The sequence below is a fragment of the Etheostoma cragini genome, chromosome 15 (genome assembly GCF_013103735.1).
Source record: "Etheostoma cragini isolate CJK2018 chromosome 15, CSU_Ecrag_1.0, whole genome shotgun sequence".
NCBI lineage: Eukaryota > Metazoa > Chordata > Actinopteri > Perciformes > Percidae > Etheostoma > Etheostoma cragini.
Genome location: NC_048421.1, coordinates 9,171,080 through 9,192,532, shown reverse-complemented (window position 1 = coordinate 9,192,532; position 21,453 = coordinate 9,171,080). Strand labels below are relative to the sequence as shown.

Sequence of the window (21,453 nt, the reverse complement as noted above, 5' to 3'; positions counted from 1 at the left end):
GTTTTTTAAGGCTTGTGTATGTGCAAGTATGTCTGTGTATGTTTGTGTGTTTGTTTTTGAAGAAGTGAGTGGGAACAAGGTGTATATTAAGCTTGGTCTGGTGGAGGGCCTCAGCTGTCTGGTAGTCACTACATCAACTGGCTGCGTCTTAACAGCACTGCACTCCTCTCAATGAAATATCTCTCTTTCTATTTCTCTTCTACTTCTAAAGCAGTCCCTTCAAGCACTCCCATTGCCATTCCAGCGACGCAGCAGTGTGAGAAAGGCACTGATGCTCTAGGAGCATGCCCAGTACTCGTGAGTTCTCATGACAGTGGCATTGGCAGAGTAGCAAAGTCCAAGGTGTCAGTTCAGTGGTAGTTCAGTCTAATATTTTATCTTTAGGACTACTGCTTTAATTAGGATTACAAACGTTTCAGGAAAGCTACTGTATCATTATTTCCCTGTTAGTCTTTTCCTTTTCTCTGTTATGCAAGGTTTTGCTTGTGTTTGGTTGAATCATTGTTTATTTTAGTTTCACCAACTCCTTTAGATACAGCATAAACAAGTGTTTACCACGGAGCTGTCACCACCACAGCATCACAGGCTCCTGGATTTATTGCTTTGAATTTGGTTATCTCAAATCTCGGACACTGCTGGTCAGATATCGGCTACATCTATGGAATCTCAAAGTGGCACAACTCGATCAGAATCTCTTTCCTCCGCTTCGTCTTCCTGCATTTAATTGGAAGAATGCACCACTTGCTTATTTGTCAATTACCCTTTGAGCATGATTTTTAAACTGGAAAAAGAGGACATCTGTTTTGGAAATTTCTAGATTATGCCAAAATCTTCAGTTTATGAATAAATTTGAGGCGAGAAATGGGCCATGGAATGACAGGAATGTGCTTAATTTCATATCACAACAGCTACTGTAGGTTTCAATCAGGCATGGGAGTTTATAAATGTGGTTTGTCACATCATCAGCTAAACTCTCCCCAAATAGTTTGCTGACTGGTCTGTTATGCATTTGACCAGGCTGAATCAGTTCTCCAGACATCTAAAAGTAAAAAACAAGCTTGTTAGTCAGGCTTTTGCAAGGTTAGAAAATGTTGCATCTAATCACGGTATGAATGCTTAAAAATACAGACTAGACAAGTAGATGCTGCACTTTTCCTTTATTGATCCATGTGTCATGTAACATGTCAAACAGAAACTGAACATAGGCAAACCTGAGAATGATAAGACTTCTTCTCTTTCTCTCAGGTTGTCTGATCATTGCAGTGCATATAAATGACACTGTTGCCTTCAGCATGTTTTAGCAGCAGTGTACAGGTCACACAGAACACTAGTGCTGGCCCTCCGGTGCTCTGATACTGCACTGCACACACAGTGAGACACACGTGTATCCAGGTTTCCACCCCTTATAAACCCACCAGGTGTGTGGGTTTAACACAGTGTGCTCCCTGCCCTCTGTTGGTTTTAAATACAACTTCCAACATTTAATTACACGGCTTACTCTAACTAGACCTCTTAAGACCTCAATGTTGGCAAACGTTAACTCCATTAAACCTTGAAGTAGAGACAGGAATATCAGTCCGAAACACTTCTATTAAAGGACTTAAAATATTTTCAGTATGCAATGGCCCTAAGCTACACTACGTGTGTTTTGGAGCTTAAGATGTTTATCATAAGCCCGAGGACTGAAGCCAAGGGCACATTGGGAAAAAGCCTCTTGAGTTTTGGAGAAATGAGGGTTCTCCTCCTTGTCTGTCCTTGGCCTCCTCCCACATTGTTGACGATGTCTAAGTGGTCATTTTCAACCAGCCGTCAACCGGTATGGCCACCTGTAAACCTCCAGGACCACCTCTGTATTGCATGGTTGCCTGTATACCCAATATAGGCCAGTTCACATCAGCCCAGACCTTGGACCTTGTAAAAGCTTTTAAAATAACGTCAACCTGGCATACTTTAAAAGAGGGGCCACGGACAAATATTCAACAGTGTGCTATAGATTTTTTAAATACTGTATGTCTGCACTAAAGCGGAGAGGAAAATATGGCACAGCCACAAGCTACGGCCATAAATCATAATCACTTGTCTGTTAGTCACAAGATATATGAATGCATATCAACAGAAATTACAATTCAGAATAACAGTTCTGAAAAAATTAAATACATGTTTTATTCATTTGGGACCTGCCCTAAATCTTTCTGTATTATGAAGTATCTTTCACTACTAAGTTTTAAAAGTAGTCTCCGGTTGTGATTTGGTGGTGGGAGAGGATATTTCTGGTGTGCTGAGATTAGTAAGAGACAACACACACTGCTCTTGGAGTTTGGAGGCCGATGTGAAGAAATGGGCAGCAGCTAGCAGCTAGCAGCCTGGATTGTCCCCTCCATTTTTTGCTAGGTCTCTAGGGAGAGACAGGGTACGTGCCAAGAGCTTTCATGTCATAAATATCCTTCCTGACTGCTTCACTGCTGTATAATTATATCTACCTCATCTCTCCCATTTTCTCTCTCTTACTCACTGTCACACGACTGCCTATTGTCAGTGCTGGGCGTTTTTGCATGTGAGTGCATCAGTTTATTAATGTGCATACCAGTTTTTGTCATTCCATGGTTTTAAAAGGCATGTGTAATTGTGTCCAAACTATCAGAGCTCAGTGGGGTGAGTTGATTGTTCCGTGTGAGTAATTGGCTAGTAACTTAAACTCTGAACATTAGACTGTACACCACACTAGTCAGCCTCATAAAGCTGTTTTCCATCTCACTGAGATATACCCATAATGAATCACACAACAGGCTAGGAAGCAATTCTGTTAACCTCCATCATCAGTAAAAACCTAATTTATGTTTTCATGCTTTTTTGTTGTTTGCTTGTGCTTAACAAACTATGCTGACTAATCACAACTCTTCACCTGGCAGCCAAACAACAGTACAACATTACTTTTTTTTTTTATAGCAACCAGGCACTTAATTTAAGTTTTTGAGAATGTATACAGTGCAGTCCTCCAAGAGCTTTCTAGGTAGACTACATTAAGTATGCAGCATAGATTCTGTTCAACATTACCAAGTCACTCAGGTGATGGGGTGCCCCAGAGGCCAGGACACCCCAAAAACATAATATCAACCACATTTCCATCTCATGGCTCATTATTACATTGGTATTTAAGATGAGCATGCTGTTTGAAAGATTATCATGTAAATAAGAGAGGGAACCTTTTGACCTTTTACAGGTAAGTATTTGAATATGATTCGGCCCTTTAGATCATTGGATCTAGAGCTGTGGAGATGAATCGAGTATTTGTCAACTAATAAATTCATCAACATCACTCCCATCTCGTAAAAAACGGACACTTGGTCAGGTGCCTTTGTTGTTGTTATATAACACGTGCTTGGTCGTCTCCTTTAGCGTCATATAACACGTGGAACTGTTGGTCGGAACTGTTGCCGTCCCGTTTGACGCTGTTAGGTTAAGGAAAAGCTTTTGGCTGGGGCTTACAGTTCCGTGACTGCTGGGTACAGGACGGTTGGGTTTAGGGAAGGGTAGTGGGTGGACTCACCATTCCGTGACACGTTGGAATAACAGGCCGGTTAATGAAGAAAGCGGCTTCCCTGACACTCGGCAATAACGGGACGGTTAAGGTCACACGCGGGACACTAACCCCGCTGTCTTGGGTGAAAGTCCTGTGTTGGATCCATCCACCACTCCAACCAACCCCTTACATATTACTCGGTATGTACGTTCTACACTGAAGGATGCCTTTTTCGTCGCATCAGATGTGGAAACAAAACATCCATATTTTACGCTTTCAGAGTAAGAACGGGTTGTGCAAACAAATCTCTAATTCCAGCGTCTTAAATGTTTTAGGATTTTATTTTTTATAGTTTATTCACCCCTGTATGACAGTAAACTGAATATCTTTGAGTTGTGGACAAAACAAGACATTTGAGGACACCATCTTGGGCTTGGACATTTTACAGACCAAACAAGTAATCAATTAATCAAGAAAATAATTGATAGATGAATCGACAATGCAAGTGATCGTTAGTTGCAGACCTAATTGCCTCATAACCTCATATGATGTACAGTTGATCCCTGTTGGGCTGTTTTTGCTCTACTACATCTACTGTTTTTTGTTTTTTTTAAACTTTAACTTTCAAGGTGAAGGATCACCATGTTAGCCTACAGAACTTACACACATTTTACAAATTCAAGGGTATATTTGGTGTCCTCAGGCCAGTACTTATAAATGAAATTTTGGAGGCTTGCAAAACAATGACTATTGTTCTGATTTGCCACAATCAGCAATCTGAATTACTATCAACTGTGGTAGTGAAAATGAATCCTTCAAGCACTTACGGCATTAACGCTGTGCCAGCCAAACCAGTGGCACATTGCTGCCAAGCACAACTTGGAGAGCTGGGAAGTTCCCGTATGCGATGCAATTGTTGATTGTTTTGTTTGTTATTGTAAAACGTCTTCCCACAGACGAGTGAGCATTCTGGATTGGTTCCTTATTAAGGGCTTGTGTTACTCGAGATTCTGCGGCCCATTATGTAACACAAAGACATGCTGTTAAAGATCCCCTTGGTGTTAATGGAATAACGGTGGTGCTGTGTGTTGAGGTAGTAGTGTAAGAAATAAGACGTTTGTTGCTGAACAAATAAACAGCTGGGATGTAGAAGAGATAAAGAGGAGGGAGGGAAAAGGTGAGCAAGAAAGGCAGCCAACGCCAACTCGGAAGAACAACAAGCAATCGAGCTACAACAAGCAGGCCTGATTTTATTTCATTAATGACTGAAATCCCCCAAGCTAACCACATTTTTATGAGTGTTTGAGAACAATAACAGGCTGTTGCTGCGTTGTTGTGTGAAGTCACACATAAGCGTTTCCATTCATTCTCGCACAAACAAATATATATATATATATATATATATATATGCAGGCTTGTAAAGCTTGCAACCTGAAGTCGCAGCTTCATTTTTGTGTGGATTGGCTAATCAGACTACAAAAAGCACAGTTTCATAAGCAGCAGAGCCGGCTGCAATTCATGGTGCTACATAAAGATTTCTCTTCCCTCTAATTGTATCCATTTTGATGTTAACTCTAACCATGACTCCATCTTTCATCAGGAGAGGGTGTGTGTGCAGAGGGGGGCAGATTGTAAGAATTTCAAACGAGATCAATATGATGACAGCAAGGAAAGTATTAAAACAATTGGGCTTTTACATAGATGCATTTTTGCATTTTTTAGTGTCCTTCTATGCAGGGGAAGTATCTCCACATATCTCAACCATGACACAGGCCTTGTCTCCCTGCCTAGGGTGGTGAACTTCCTAGCCCCCTCAGAATCTGCAGGGTCCCTCTGTCTCTTTCTCCCTTTCTGTCTGTCTTTGTCAGAACAGCAACTCAGTGTTTGGGTGGGGTGGGGGGGGGTTCTCTGCCTTTACATAAGGTCAGAGGGGCTACAGGTAGTAGAAAGGACACGATTAATCACTTCATCTGGGACAGGCAGGGAGGGGGCGATAGACCGAGAGATGAGAGAAATAGGTGGGGCAGAGAGAGAATTTGAGGGGAAGAAAGAGGTAATTGAGAGGGTAGAGGAAGAGAAAAAGTGATCGAGAACAGACAGGGAGGAAGTTGGGGATGAAGAAAGGGAAAGAGAGACAGGTAGAGACGAGGGGAAGTAATTACCTACATAAGTGTCTTTGTTGCGCTCAGCGATGCATTCAGCGAGAGGCAGGGCATGGAAAGAGAGAGGTGGTCAAGGGTAATTACCTAACCGCAGGTTAGCTTGCCTTTGATCTTCTCACCATGACTGTGCATCTCAGGCTCGAGCATCCTACTAAGCTGCGTGATGCATCATCATCATCATCATCATCATCAACAACATCATCGTCACCACCACCACCACGAAAGAACTCATACATAAGCATACTTATCTTAAGTTAGATGGCATTGAAATATATATATCTTGTCCCAAAAAAGATATTATTTTAAATAATTCACGTATGTGCTGATTTTCCCTTGGTATTTTTACTCTATTTCTTCGTTGAATTGGCCTTCCCTGTTGATTTTAAATTTTTGCTAAGATCATTTTTTTTTTCATAGACTGAACATTATAAGTTATAAGTGACCAGCTCCCTGAATTAACAGACTTCACGCTGAGCGCAGGTGGTCACAGATGTGAGGGGAGTTGAGGGCACACACAGATGTTGCCCTGACTAATCACCATCAAAGCGGGTTACTTTGTGCAAGAGTGCAAGAATGCAGGTTTTCATTGCGAATGTCTGTGCTTAAATACTGTGGTTGTTGTATTTACAAGTGTGTGAAATGCACAGCTGAGTGTATGGGTTGCATGCATAGAACCACATGCATATATGGAGGTTTTAGAGTACCTGAGTGTGTCTGTGCATCTTTTAGCTCAAGCTTTTGGGACTTCAAAGAGAAAGTGTGTTTTTGGAACACAAGTTTGTGAGTCACTGACCAGCTGCATTGGACTACCTGTGGGTGTATTTGGCCAAAATCCACCTACTTGAGTCTGCTTTTTATTCAGTGTCACATAAACAAATACCAGCAAGCCCCGCTCACTTCCAAACCACTGAATAACATCCTCAGATCTCCCCAACATCTGTTGACCTGCACTTTCTTTTACCGGGCAGAAACACTTTCATGTCGGTAGTTTTCAGTAACAGGTTTGTTTGGCTGTGTAAGCGGTAAAGTGTAGTGTACTGTCACGAGCACAGACATCTTCAACACCCACACAATAATTTGAACAAACCTGTGTGTTTTCATAGGCAATATATACTCAGACACTGGTAGACACACCACTGCAAACACACACACACGCACACACGCATGCACGCACACACACACACACATTCAAGAACGGGCTCAAACTTGCCCCACATTCACTCAACAGGTCTTATGTGTCTGTTATATGCCTGACCCTCTTATTCTTTTTTAAAAATATTTTCTATAAGACGGGTGGTATGCAACTGATTAGATAGATAAATATACCCTGAAGGTGAGAGAGGAGCAGAGAGGAGGAGAGGAAGGATACAGAGTTTTCTCTTGTCCGAACACATCTCAGCAGTGGAACTTTAATCTGCTGAGGCTTCATGCATTCAAACGGTCCAATTAGGAACCGTCTAAAAGGCGCTTTCCCTGCCAGGCTGAAACAGAAAATAAGTGCTAAGGGACAGCCGTCATTTTGTATGTTTTCTTAGTGCCAAAAGATACACTCAGAGATACTGGCTTTGATCATGTGTTGAAAGAAAAGGGTCATATTCCAGCCTATGTGCAGTACTAATAAGATATAAAGATGCAAAGCCAGTGGCCTAAGCTTTGCAATTTGATGATAATATGTATGTATTATGTTTGGCACTTTTGGCACATTTAACAAACCTCGGTCTAAACCAACAGTAGTAATTGATAAGTAGTAATAATGTCGTTGAAAACCGTTGAATGTCTGTTTTTGAGCCTGAAAATGAACAGAACTGCTGGGTTTGTTGGACTAAAACACACTTGATCTTTTTGTCAGATGTTGGTTCGTTATGATGGTTTTAACTGAATATAGTGGGTGTTTGTTTGGATGTGGAAGATGATGAAGAAATCAGTTGTGCACACATTCAGGTGCGTGCGTTTTGTACACATGTGTGTGTGTTGGGGTCGTCCAGTTTTCAGGTCTGTGTCTTTGGATATGCTACTAGTTGATATGGTTGTTATAGTGAGCATGACTGCCCTGTCTTTTCCATCATGCTGCCCTTCTGCATAACAAATTATTGTGTTTATGCGTGCGTGCATATGTTTTTCTGTGTGTGTGTTTGTGTGTGTGTGTGTATGTGTGTGTGTGTCAGTAAACAAATCAGAAGAACTGTGGGTAATTCACCATGCTTGCAGGTTTGTTGGTAATAACTGTGTTCTCTCTCCCTCTTTCCTTCTCTCTTCTCCTTCCTCCAGTGACATATTTGATGCCATGTTCCCAGTCACCCACATCGCGGGGGAAACAGTCATCCAGCAAGGTAAGTTTAACTGTATTGTTTAGTTGAATTCATGGAATCAATGATGGGTAAACTGTGGAACTGGTATGTTAGTAATGTTAAAACATTTTAATTTCTGCACATTTGCTCTAAATATTTAATTCGCTGTTGTTGACAAAATTGCCAAAGTTGCAGCAGAATTTTTTTCTAAAATCCCAACAACTCACTTTGTACCGCCTCATTTAAATGAGCCTACTATCTGTTTGTGCGTCTCCTCTCACAATTGCACCATGCACTGGCCACCAAAATACCATGCCGATGGGCAAAGCAATTCCAAATTCAGGAAAATACTAAGCGCTGGTTGTTGCGCTGCTATAAAAAAGAACCTTAAATCTCAAATAATTCCTCTATTACACTGCCTCTGCCATTCATTTTCTCCTACCACTCCCTTTTCCCTTCCTGTTCCTCTCTTTGTCCCACTCATACAGTCCCTCAGTCTGCACCAGATGTCAGGTCCCTCTCTTTTGCCTAAACACAGTAGTTGAAACCTTACACATCTATGGAGTTTGAAGGAACACAGAACTTAGCAAGGCCAGGCTGTATTTTTTCAGTACCCCAAACTCAAACTCTTATCAAACACAGAAACATAGAAACATAGAAACATTTGATCACATATTCAAAACACTGAAAACTCACATTCTCACAGACAAATGCCCACTTTTAGCTAATACTGTGTCCACACCTGCCTAAAATCACCTAGGTTACATCTGTGAAGCATGCCATGCAAACGCGTGCACACACACACACACACACACACACACACACACACACACACACACTCACTCACTCACTCACTCACTCACTCACTCACTCACTCACTCACTCACTCACTCACTCACTCACTCACTCACTCACTCACACTCTCTCTCTCTCTCTCTCTCTCTCTCTCTCTCTCTCTCTCTCTCTCTCTTAGACATAAAGTGAAGAACAAACTCTCGCTCTATCACTCCCACCTACTCTAAGACAGCATCCAGGGGTGTCTCAGTCCTAATTTGGTAATATTAAGTCTAGCTAACATAGCAGGGCCCCCAGTCCCAGACAAGCCATTGTTATACACATTATAGAGTGTTTCATTCAGTACATACAGCACTGATGTCATTGCTAATGTCTGGACTACTGTACACCTTAAAAGAAAAAAAACATCCCTCCTACTGGCCCATCACACAATATTTAGACAAAGCTAGGAGTTATTGACTCTGTGTCCCAAGGGGTATTTAAACAAACTGAGAATTTACTGTCATAACGTGCAAATTGGAGTATGGAGGTATTTTAATTATAATTGATTGTCTAAATTAATATATCAAGTTAATCTATTCAAGTCTAGTCAATTTAATCTAGTCAAGTTAACTATTTCTGTCAAAAAAAATCCAAAATTAAATCGGTTTTGAAATATGGACATGTTTAACTTAGTGATGCACAGAATTGTGGATACAAAACACCTTTTGTTGAGGATATAACCCACGTTTTCCTTTTGAGCAAAGCCAAAGAACCTTGACAGTGTTAACATCAATTATCTTGTGTTGAAACGAGGTGTGTGTGTGTGTGTGTGTGTGTGTGTGTGTGTGTGTGTGTGTGTGTGTGTGTGTGTGTGTGTGTGTGTGTGTGTGTGTGCGTGTGCGTGTGCGTGTTCTTGTCAAATATTTGCCTGCACTCTTAGGCACAGGGGGATTGGAAGTGTGCTAAACAAAGACTAAAGAGAGCACCAAAGTGATAAAAGACAGGAAGAGTAGAAGAAAAGAAAGACAGAGCGAGAGGGAATTGAAAGAGAAATAGATGAGATGAAAGAAAGAAAGAAAAAGAGGGAGATATAAGAGGGCCAGGTTGCAGCAGTGTGTGTGTGTGTGTGCATTTGTGTGTGTGTGTGAGGTCTCCGCAGGGACAGACCATCAGACAGACAAGGAGCGTTTTGTGTGACAAATAGAGCTGTATGATTAACGAGCACTCTCTGCTCACTATTAATTAGCCGTGTGAACTCCTGTGAACTTTACACACTGGTCGCTCTCAGCCTTTCAAATCTTCAGGTGAACACACACACACACACACACATACACACACACACACACCCTTACAAATGCTTATACGTGCATACTTCTGTCATGTATACTCATGCATCATCACCCACACACATGTACATCCGAATGGAGTTGTATTTGTGTCCTTTTGTAGGAGGTAGCTGCAGGGAGAAATTCACGGTGCTCTCGTACGTGGCTCTGAGTCCTTTTTCATAATTTACCCTTAGCCCCATGTAACGGATACCATAATTAAAGGAACACTTTACCATTTTTTTGCCTTATCTCCAGACTAGATGCTTTTAGTAGACATCAACCAACCAGATCCCATGGCTCACTACAAGGGTCATGCCCCTGTCAATGATACAACAGAGATCCAGCTAGAAAAGCGGACAACATTTTTCAGTTTCCAACCATGCTCATTTGATTATAACTCAGCAAATAGTTGAAGCAGACCTAGTGGGAGACAGAGGAAACAACAAACAAGTAAACATAATGTTGGCTGGAGCCAATGAAGCTGATACAGTACACGGTATTATTCTTACTAAAATTGCAGCCTGCTAACTGCTGATTTTTCCCAATGTCTTATCTGCTGGTGCGACCTTTGGGCCAACCTTAAAGGATTGGAATAAATCACGGCAACATCGCTTTAACACAACAATAACTTCCGGTTAGATAAATCACAGCTTATATGATTTGCAGATATATTTGAAATCAGCAAACTTGTTTTTTCTGTACTATAATGTTTAAAGATATATAATTAAAACCTATCTTATGTTTCTAACATCTCACTGCCGGTCGGACTGACAGCTAGTGCAGGTGGTTTAATTTTCTTTAATTTAAATTTTCTTTGTATTTTTCTTTCTGTGGCCCGACAGGTAAATTAAGGTCTCCAACGTAATGTTTCTCAAAGTGTTGAAATCAAACATGCATTTAGTTCAGATGAGAGTGTATTCAGTGGTTCCCCGCTCCCGTTTTCTCCGCAGCGTTAAATTGTATTTACAGGATGCGTGAATCCACTCTGGCCAAGTCTCACAATTATTCTGTAATAATCAACAACTCTATAGTCCCTCCCAGCCCTAAGTGAAGAGCCTAGGTGTCATCCTCAACACCAAACTATTGTTTTAAGCTCCCATCAATAATCTTACTAGGTCATCTTACTTCCACTTGAGCACCACCAGCTATCTCTGCCCATCTCTCACACCTGTCAGCATCCCCATCCTTGTCACCTCTCATATACATTACTGTAACTCTCTGCTCTCTGCTCTACCTCACATGCTCCTGCATAAACTCCAACTGGTCCAGAGCTCAGCTGTCCGGATCATCACCAGAACCCCCTCCATATATCACCTCACCACTGTCCTTCCACAACTCCACTGGCTCCCTATCAGATATCTATTGACTATAAGATTCTCCTTCTCACTTTCAATGCTCCCCATAACCTCGCACCTCCATACCTTTCTGACCTTCTTCACACCTACCCAACCTCCCGGACTCTCCGATCTTAGTCCAACATGCTCAGAACTCCTCCTGCCTGCTTTAAAACCATGAGGTCTCGTGCCTACAGCCGTGCAGGCCCCCCGTTTCTGGAACTGTCCTCCACAAACCTTAAATAAACTCTCTCCCCACCTTCAAATCACAGCTCAAAACTGTTTTTTTTTAGAACACCAAGTTGTCTATTTTTCTGGTACGTAATAAGTCTCATTGTCTATGTCTGTTAAAAAAGTAACGTAGATCTCAGTTGGACTTCTTAAATACTAATAGGAAATGTGTGTGTATGTAGCAACGTCATGAACAGAATAAATACAGCTGATGTCTGTAGTCTCATGTATCCCTCTGAAATTTATGTCATACAGAGGTGGTGTCACTCTGCATGCTAAGGCATCTCCGTTTAAGAGTTCCCGCTATTAATCTAGGTGAGCAGCAGTAATGAGCAAAAACTGGAAGGTTGGAAGTTGACATTGTGTGAAAAATGTGTTCTTTTGTGTGTTAATGCAGAACTTTTAGGATTTTGTGGGTTCCCCAGTGTACAAAAAGTGGGATTCCAACACAAATGATTGTAATCTCTTAATGCACCCATTTAGGTTTAATGGTTTTAAAATCCTCCTTTGAGAACTTAAGCAAGAGGTGGAAGTAACAGGAAGTGTAAGCTTTCCTGTTAGCTCCAGGTACCTTTATTGCTTATTTTTGTGCTCCCTCACAATCTCCTGTGTTTCTCCTTGTCTCTCCCTGACAGGCGATGAAGGAGACAACTTCTATGTGATTGACCAAGGTGAAGTGGACGTAAGTGGCCGACACAGAGACCAAAAAATTAATTCCCCTTTAGAGTAATTTCTTTCATTATAAGTTAAATTGACAAAAGCAAACCATTATAAATAAAGGGGATTCCAGTATGCAGTGTGCCAATATGAGCAATAATTCACCTGTTTTCAAAGTTAAGACATAAGAAGAGTACTTGATTTAGAGGTAAAAAACAAACCTTCTCTTCTCATGTTCAGACAATGTTTCCCTTTAACGATGAAAAGGTTGTATTGGATTGCCCCCCATGTTTTGTTCTCGTCAAAGTTGGGTTCCACTCCGATGGCAATCAGAACATGGCGCTACAGAGTCCAGGGCACTGTGAAGGCAGCCAAACGAAGAAGTCAAAAAGTTCTTAAAAAGAACTCTTGTCTTAGTGAGCCTGACGCAGAGCGATAGAGTTAAGTGGAAAGATAAAACAAGACTTGACGGAAAGTTAAACAGGAAGTGACCTTATCGGCTTACAGTGGTGAGCAGACACAGAGGGTAAGAGAAGAGAGGCAGGGTGGCAAGCTCGGCCAAGCGTGCCCACCTGAGAGACAGACACAAGGAAGTTTATAAATACTGAGATGGTGCCTTGATAGAAAGACTACATAACAACTAGCTACTATTGACTTCCATTGTTTTAGGTGATGTCTCGTCAAATGTGATTAGATAAGTTAGATATCAAATTTGGGATGAACTGTTAAGGGCCTAGATTGTTTTCTACAGATGGGTAGCTTTGTGCATATCCATTCCCATATTTAGATGAGGCACAAGATAGGAAATTCAGGAGAAAACAGAATGTATTTGCACACTGGATTATATTTCTCCATCTTTATTAGACTGAACAGGCCATATTTCATCCTTGAAACGTTGTTTGGGCCTAATCATTTTTTTTGGTTCACAAATTGTGGGGATGTTACCTTCTTTGTCTTTCCTTGAATGTTTATTTCTCTTTTTTGCAGCTATCTCCAGTGTTAGGTCTTGCGGATGTGGATCTGATTTTGAGTGTGTGATAATCCCACTCTCATAATGGAGGCCTTTTTAGTTAGAAACATCATTTTTGTTTTTTATCACTACTCACAGGCTATGGCTTGTCTCTTTTCAACCAGTCTGTGTGTTAAAACCACCAGTTGGGTGTTAACCTTGTGTAAACTTTGGAAGTTAGGGACGTTTTGTTGCTTCCAGTAGCAACATATCATATGTTGATATTTACGCTCTTTTTCTTTTTTCTCTCAAAATACTATCTTTATAATATTTAAATTAAATTCACAGTTCTTCCCCACTCTGGGCTGGGACTTTGGGACTTCTGGGACTTTGTCCTGTCTGCCAACAGTGAATCTTAGACATCTGCTCCAACAGCCAGGATCCTATCATTCTGCACCCAAGTTGGAGGAAGACACCCATCCTTGGCCTCACCCATTTGCTTATCTGTGTCTCCTTCACCTCTCCCTACAATCAACCCTTCTTTCCCTGCAGACCGCTTCTGCCTCCCAGCCACAGCTCAGGCTCTGAACTACTTACAGCTCAGTCCCGAGGTTATTAATGTGTGGAGATGTCTCTCATTAGACAGGGGTGTATATCTGCTGGCATCCCATAAACTGCCTGAAAGCTGACAACCACTGCCACTGATGTAAACACCCCTCCATGTCTGCACACAAATGTATTCACCTACAGACATTGGCCTGTATTTAAATGGGTGCACAAAGTAAATTAAAGCTTTCATTCCAAAATGCAATTTTTAATTAAATTATGAGTATCTTGTAACACTTTACTGTAGGTCCCCCTATTAAGTATATATAGTCAGTATCTAGTATATTTAATCAATAGTTTATAACACACTATAATGTAATTGTAAGCCGATATAAGTGTTTTTGAATACAATATAACTTCTGTGGGAACCATTCACTTTTGACTGGTGATTATAATTGACAATATAGTATTACACACATTTATTAAAGGTTTATATACTGCTAATAAATGCTAAAGAGTAGGGGTTACGGAGTATCTTTTAATCACAGATGATTATATCTGACACTTCTTGAGCAAATGTTTTAAGATAACTTCACTTTCACTCAAGTACTCAAGTACTTTTACCTTAATGCAAGAAATGATGCTTATTTATTATTAGCATTATTATTAGTATTTTTTAAAATAATAAATTGCAGCCAAATAGAAAATAAATAAAAACAGACCTCACTTTCTCACACACATTTAGGCAGCCCATGGGCATGCACAGAGAAACTCACTCCAACTAACTACAAACAGATATACAGAGCAACATTGCCTGCTCATCCACCTTCCAGAATGTTTGATTTGTTGCTTCTTAATTACCACCAGGCACACACAGCTGTAGATGTTCGTATGTTGAAAATTCAGTGACAGCTGTGAGACAGCATATGTCTTGGTTCAAGACTAGAATTGTTTCATTATGAACTCCAGGTTACCTTGTGCATAGTGCTGACACGATACAGTGCAAGTGTTTCCAATTTCAGTCCTTACAGTCTGCACCAGCTATCATGCACGTTCTTCCATACCTGTTCCAGTTAGGACGTCATGCTGATTGTCAGTGGGTGTAAAACCTTAATGGGATCAGATGTACAACACACGGGGCGGCTGTGACTCAGGGGTCAAGCGGTCGCTTGCCAATCGGAAGGTTGGTGGTTTGATCCCTGGCCCTCCAGTTCTATGTTGAAGTTTCCTTGCACTGCAAAAAAGGGGTGTCTAAAAACAAGATAAAAACACTTAATCTCAGGGGAAAACAAGTGAAATTATCTGTCCATGCAGCAAGATAATTTCACTTGACAAGCTTACTTGTATAAATATTATAGCGTGAAGCTAATCACTTAAAATAGGAAATTCACTCTCAAAACAAGATAAATGATCTAACACTTCTAAATTAAGTTTTACTTCTATCTTGGTAAGAACCAAATAATTTGCAGTGTGGGCAAGACACTGAACCCTGAGTTGGTGATGCTGCGCCATTGGAGTGTAAATGTGTGTGACTGTTTATCTGATGAGCAGTTGGCACCTTGTGCTGCAGACCCGGCCACAGTGTGTGAATGTGTGTGAGTGGTGAATGGTTTCTGTACTATGTAAAAGCGATTTGGGTAGTTGTTAAGACTAGACAAGCGCTCTATAACAACAGTCCATGAAGACAGAACAATGACTTGAAGGTCGGGAGATGCTTTAGGACTAGAAAGGGAAACTGTGCAGCAAAAAAATACTTTTACCTGTACTGTATGCTCTGATGTAGCACTTTTGCAAACACTCTTATGATTGTTCTTCTAAGCTTGACGTAACCATAGCCAGCACTCTGAGTCTCTTTGAAGCCACCCCAGTTTATAGTGAAGGATGAGTCCCCTGATGTCTGCTCTGAGCCTTGGATAATGGCTTGCAACAATTCTGGCAATTCACAGCCACCGGAGGGATAAAGCCTCCCTCCCTCCCTCTCCTTTCTCTCTGTGTTTTTAAGTCAACAAGACAGGGGATAGTGTGTCGACAGGTGAAACCGTAACATCCCCAGAGACAGCCTGAATGAGTCTCAATGAGCTTGTATTGTCTGTGGAGCTATAGTGGCTGGCCTAAATAGAGCTGTGTGCATGTGTGTGCGTGTGTGCATGTAGGTGAACAAGCGTGTGAGTGCCTATACGGAGTAGACTTACAAAGTCTACCACGGCTTTCTGTTCTCCATCACTCCCAAATCAAAGGGAAGGTCCTAAAAAGACAGGGCAGAGGAAACTAAAGGCATGGATGGAGAGATAGGAGGGATATAGGGCCTTTTAGAGGGTCTCATCTGAGGGCTTAGTGAGGATCAAATGCTCAGGGACAAGCCTACTGAGCATATCAAACTGTCCAAAAACCTAGGGGAGGGAGATGGGGATAAAAAGGATTGGGGAAGGTGTCTGAGGACAGGTAGAGACAAATAAAAAGAAAATTCTTCACACAAACTACCCAGCAATGATTGACATTATTCAGAAGCATTTACGCCTAAGATGTAGCACTCTCTCCATCACTCTGTTTCTTGTTCTGTCTGCAGGTGTATGTGAACGGGGAGTGGGTGACCAGTATTGGAGAAGGTGGTAGTTTTGGAGAGCTGGCCCTGATCTATGGGACTCCAAGAGCTGCCACCGTCAAGGCCAAGACTGATCTCAAACTGTGGGGCATCGACCGAGACAGCTACCGGCGCATCCTCATGGTATGAACTTCAGAATACACTTTGAGTTAGGTTCAAGCTTGCTTCACAAACTATTGCCCAGGATGATTCTCCGTTGACACCTGGTTGGGTAGCCATTATTTAAAGTTTAAATTAAAGGTGCCTTGTGGAGTTATGTTTACTTTCAGTTTCTCAACATAACTCACTTCGTGTATCATTAAGCTCTAACAAACATGTTGAATATATTTCCTTTATTACAGCTTATCAGCTCCATCCGTATATCTGTGACATAGTGTAAAACCATTGGCAGGAATGTGTATCACATACGACGTAAACAACAATTAACACAATTCTGCTGCTACTAAATGTTTGAAAGGTAAATTATGTTATTAAAAGGCAGATGGATGATGCGCACCTTATCTTGTAAAACACTCACAAAAACATCCAGATGGAGCAGGCTGCAATGAGACCAGTCCACCTGCCCGGGAGCAAAAATTAAAATCAGTGGCAGCCACATCAGTGTCGCCACCTACAGGCATATAAAGTAGTATTGTGTCACATTAATCTCCAGTGGATGTTGAATACTCAAACAGAAATACAGTGTATCTTGTATCTTTAATAGGTGTTAGCGTTTCAAGAATTTGTGTGTGTTGTTTTGGAATATTTCAGCATCTGACGAGTAAGATTCACTCTTCCGTCTCTGAAGTACCCCCCCCCACACACACACACACACACATACGCGCGCACACACACACACACACACACACACACACACACACACACACACACACACACACACACACACACACACACACACAAACACACACAAAATGAAAAAATGTAGTAGAGTCTCTACACTCTTATCTTTTGTGGTCCTTCAATTGCAGTATTTTTCTCCCACTCAACCACTTAAGACTTCTTAAAACACTTATAAAACAGTTATACTCAAAATACACACACTCACTATCTAAACCTCCGGGTGTATCCTCCCTTTTTAATGTCTCTGTAGATATGTTGCTAAACTCATAAAGGGCAAAAAAGAGAGTGCTGTGGAGGTGAGAAAGGGTCACCCTTAATGCTTCCAAACACGCTTCCAGCTCCAGGAGCTTATCTAGCAGGAATGTCTAAATGTTTAAAATGAAACACACACATTTCTTAGAATGACTAATTGCTGTCTCCGTACCCAACTTAATACTTCATCAAATGCTCCTAATGCATTATTTCAAAACATTTGTGTGCATCTAAGCCTTCAGCAGTGAATATTTTGCTCTTTGTCAAACAGTTTGAAGCCACAGAGGTGGGAGAAGGTTTGTGTTTGGACCTTTCAGCTCAATGTAAAGTTGGCACTGGCCTGCCCAGCACTCAAGTCACCTCTTGAGCACATAGTTTAACTGAGGGCACAGTCAGCCCTGGCAACCTTCCTTTGAGAAGATTATCTCTCACTTTCTCTCTCTCTCTCTCTCTCTCTCTCTCTCTCTCTCCTTCTCCTTCTCATTCCTTCGTTTCTTCCAGCAGCAGCAGCATGAGGGGAGACAGGGTGAAGCAGGATTCAATTATGTGAACCTGTAGTTAATTACTGCTGTCAATGATTTGTAAAGCTGTTTTTATAAAGTGCGGTATTCTGGCAATGTCCAAGCCAACACAATGAGCATTGAGTGTCTAAGTGTGTGTGTGTGTGTGTGTGTGTGTGTGTGTGTGTGTGTGTGTGTGTGTGTGTGTGTCCGTCTGTGTGTGTGTGTGTCCGTCTGTGTGTGTGTGTGTGTTCCCCAGTAAAATTGTGCTGAGTGCCTGAGTATCTGCAGCTTGGGAAGGTGTGCTGCAGCTACCATCAGTTTCATTGTTTGCACATCTGCTTCTCTGCTGGATCTCCACCATTCTCCTTCCACCACAATCTTTTCTATTATTCCATCAAGCACATTTTCTCTGCTTCCCAGCTTTTCAAATGCCTCCTTTTCCTGCTTTTTTATCTCATTATGGACTGTTAGTTGTACAAAACAAGACATTTAGAGAACCTTTTTCACAGTACTTTGAATTATTTCATAAATGGATCCATTAATTGATAATGATAATAGTAATTCATTCCAGCCCTATTTAATAGCATGTACATGTGCCCTTGAAGACATCACATGTAGAGAACTCTCCCTGGAACTTATATTGACCTAAAAAACGGTCTAAAAGCAGTTTCAACCACTTAGCATGCTGATAACAATATGAACATATCAAGTTATTTTGTCATGCAAAATCTGAGCCAAAGCGGCTTTTCAAAACTACCTTATCCCCCCACCCCCTGCTCCCACATCCTCCTCTCCTCCTTGTGCAGAACTGCATTAAGTAAACAATGTAATAACATACCCTGTGATTAACACACTCTCTCCATTGTGTTGCCCCATTCACACAATACCCACCTGTTGTCATTTTTGTATTTATACACGCACAGCTACAGACAGAGCCAGGAATGTTTCGGGGGGGGGGGCGGATATGTTGCGCATTGGACAGAGATGAAGGTGATGGGGATGGGGCAGTAGGTACGGTTGATTTAGTCTGGCTTCGCTCCACACCTCAACTCTTTGATGATTCTCAAAGACAGCAGGCAGACACAGAGGCTGATTCATCCTTAACCACGGGAGAAGCGAACGCATTATGGCCAACAGGAGTTGGGGAGTTTTGTATATGAAACATGTGCTCAGGCCCTCCCAAGTAGACGGAAGTAAGAGGATAAGGACAAATAAAAAGAATGCAAAGAGAAAATGTGCACCAACAAAATAAATGATTACATTTCTGAATCAGAAATTGTATCATTTTAGTTCTATCCACCCAGGTCAACCCCTATGTTGGCCCACCCAGCCCTTCCTACACCAGTCGCATAAATCAGTCCTGCTGTGTAATGTAATGTTGTATACGCATGGTAAGCCTTTAAGCTCAGTAAGCCTGTTTGAGGAGCTCTATGGGGAGGCTATGAAATCAAGATACCAACTCAACATTTTTGTGAAAGGTGTGTGTGTGTGTGTGTGTGTTTGTGGGTGCGTGTGAGATTGTGAGGTAGAGTATACATGTGTGAGTGTTTGTATTTGCTTGCCTAATGAGCATGAAGTTTTGTCTCTGGAGAGATAGCAACTAAATATAATTGGCAGAACTTAAAACAGACTGCACGCTCTGCACGTGCGCACACACACACACACACACACACACACACACACACACACACACACACACTCACAAATCATTTATCCAGGAGGGAGGCGATGCAGGCTAGAATTCCTTTAATCAAGTTGTTTACGATTTTGAGCTTGACGTTGGCTCACTTGGGAACATTTTCTACCCTTTTAAGACAAAATGTGAAATTATATGAAATTAGAGGCAGCAGCGGGACTCAGGCACTTATGCACTAAAGACACCCCAAGCCTCAATATATCATTTCCATATGCAGAGACAGACACAGGGCGGACAAGATCGTCTCTCCTCACCCTCTCTCTATTTCTCTTTATGTTCCCGCTCTCTCCAAGTGGTTCTGTGCAATGAAGGAGAGGGAAAAGGAGAAATGCAGTTAGGGAAGAGGTCCTCTGGGTCTAGACTTGTCAGGAAGCACCTGATGTTCATGGCAGAGGCAGAGAGGGGAAAGTCCCCATGCCTGGTGGGTGGGGTGGGCCACACACACAGACACACACACATGCGATGAACATTACCACAAAAGTTATACACACCTCCAGAAGTATGACCCCATGAACTGCGTCTACACTATTAGTGATGGATTTACCCAATACTGCAATTTTAATTTGAATGTTTCCATAGTTTGTAAAATAATGTGTCACTACTGTTAGCCTCAAAAACCAGTTGTGGCATATACATTGCTTTTAATACATGTGACCAGTGAATGAGCAACTTGCAGCATTTTGGGCAAAATAAAAGTTATAGTGAAATGGAAAACTGAGTTCAAGTGAAAAAGAGAGAAAGAGAAACCTCACACCGACAAAACATAAACATGACACTAACAGTGTAATAAATGGAAAGAATTGTCTTTCCTGAAAAAAATCTTGTTTGAGTGTCAACAAGAAGGATCATTTACTGCCATTTAGGCTCTCTATTTTAATTATCTGACAACAAAAAAGGCTCTTTCTTGTCTTCGTAAGCGAGCGTCTATGTTTTACTACTTTTAATTCAGTTCCTCTTCTTGAAACCAAAACATTAAGATCATAATAATTAGCAGAATGATAACATTTGTACGTTTTTTCAATTGTTTTCCAATAATTGTGGAGCACTGACATACAAATCAGAGTGAGTGTGTCTAATGGCGAGTGTCTTTCCTCTTTTTCTCTTACAGGGCAGCACACTGAGGAAGAGAAAGATGTATGAAGAGTTCCTCAGCAAGGTCTCCATCCTTGGTAAGTCTGTATGAATATGTCCTGTACAAAAACTTATCTGGTAATGAATATGCTGGTTTACTGTTAATTTCTTCATTTAAAAAGGTGGTGTGGTGTACAGCATGTTTGCACATGTCATGTACAATGCCATGTTTCACATTAATTTTAACCACCAGGTCAGAGAGTCCAGAGTGCAGGCACACACACTGTAGATTAGCCCACATAAACACAGGCGCACGTTGTCACACAAGGCCCATAGCTGAGTAAGGTCTGTGTGTACAGTCCTAATCTTCTTGCACTGTTCATACTAAAGCCAGTCTTTGTGGACAATTAAAGAATAGGGAGTTAAGATAAGCCTCACTTTTCTCACTGGAATTTGGATAACACCAGCCTACTCAGGCTATTGGAGGAATGGCGAATGAGATTCATTCAGACTTTCAAAACGAGTTGCAATTGGAACTGACATCTCATCCCTTTCCACTTGATTGTGTGTGTGTGTGGTGTATAGAGTAAGGCTAAGCCCCCTGTACAGAGTTATTAGCTGGCTGAGTAAACACATATACTTGATTCAGGTCTTAGGAGAACGTCTCTGCCAGATCCACTCTCTTTTCATTCACCTC

General features: G+C 41.4%; 1 protein-coding gene across 3 annotated transcripts in view; it reads left to right on the top strand.

Annotated features, from left to right (window-relative positions):
• Positions 1–21,453, top strand: part of prkar1b (protein kinase, cAMP-dependent, regulatory, type I, beta) — a 59,538-nt gene that overhangs the window by 28,387 nt on the left and 9,698 nt on the right. For all 3 annotated transcript variants that reach the window (XM_034893522.1, XM_034893521.1, XM_034893523.1), the window contains 4 exons: positions 7,951–8,012; positions 12,276–12,322; positions 16,359–16,517; positions 20,794–20,854. In XM_034893522.1, coding sequence (XP_034749413.1) covers positions 7,951–8,012; positions 12,276–12,322; positions 16,359–16,517; positions 20,794–20,854 — 329 coding nt within the window. The remainder of the gene's footprint in view (positions 1–7,950; positions 8,013–12,275; positions 12,323–16,358; positions 16,518–20,793; positions 20,855–21,453) is intronic.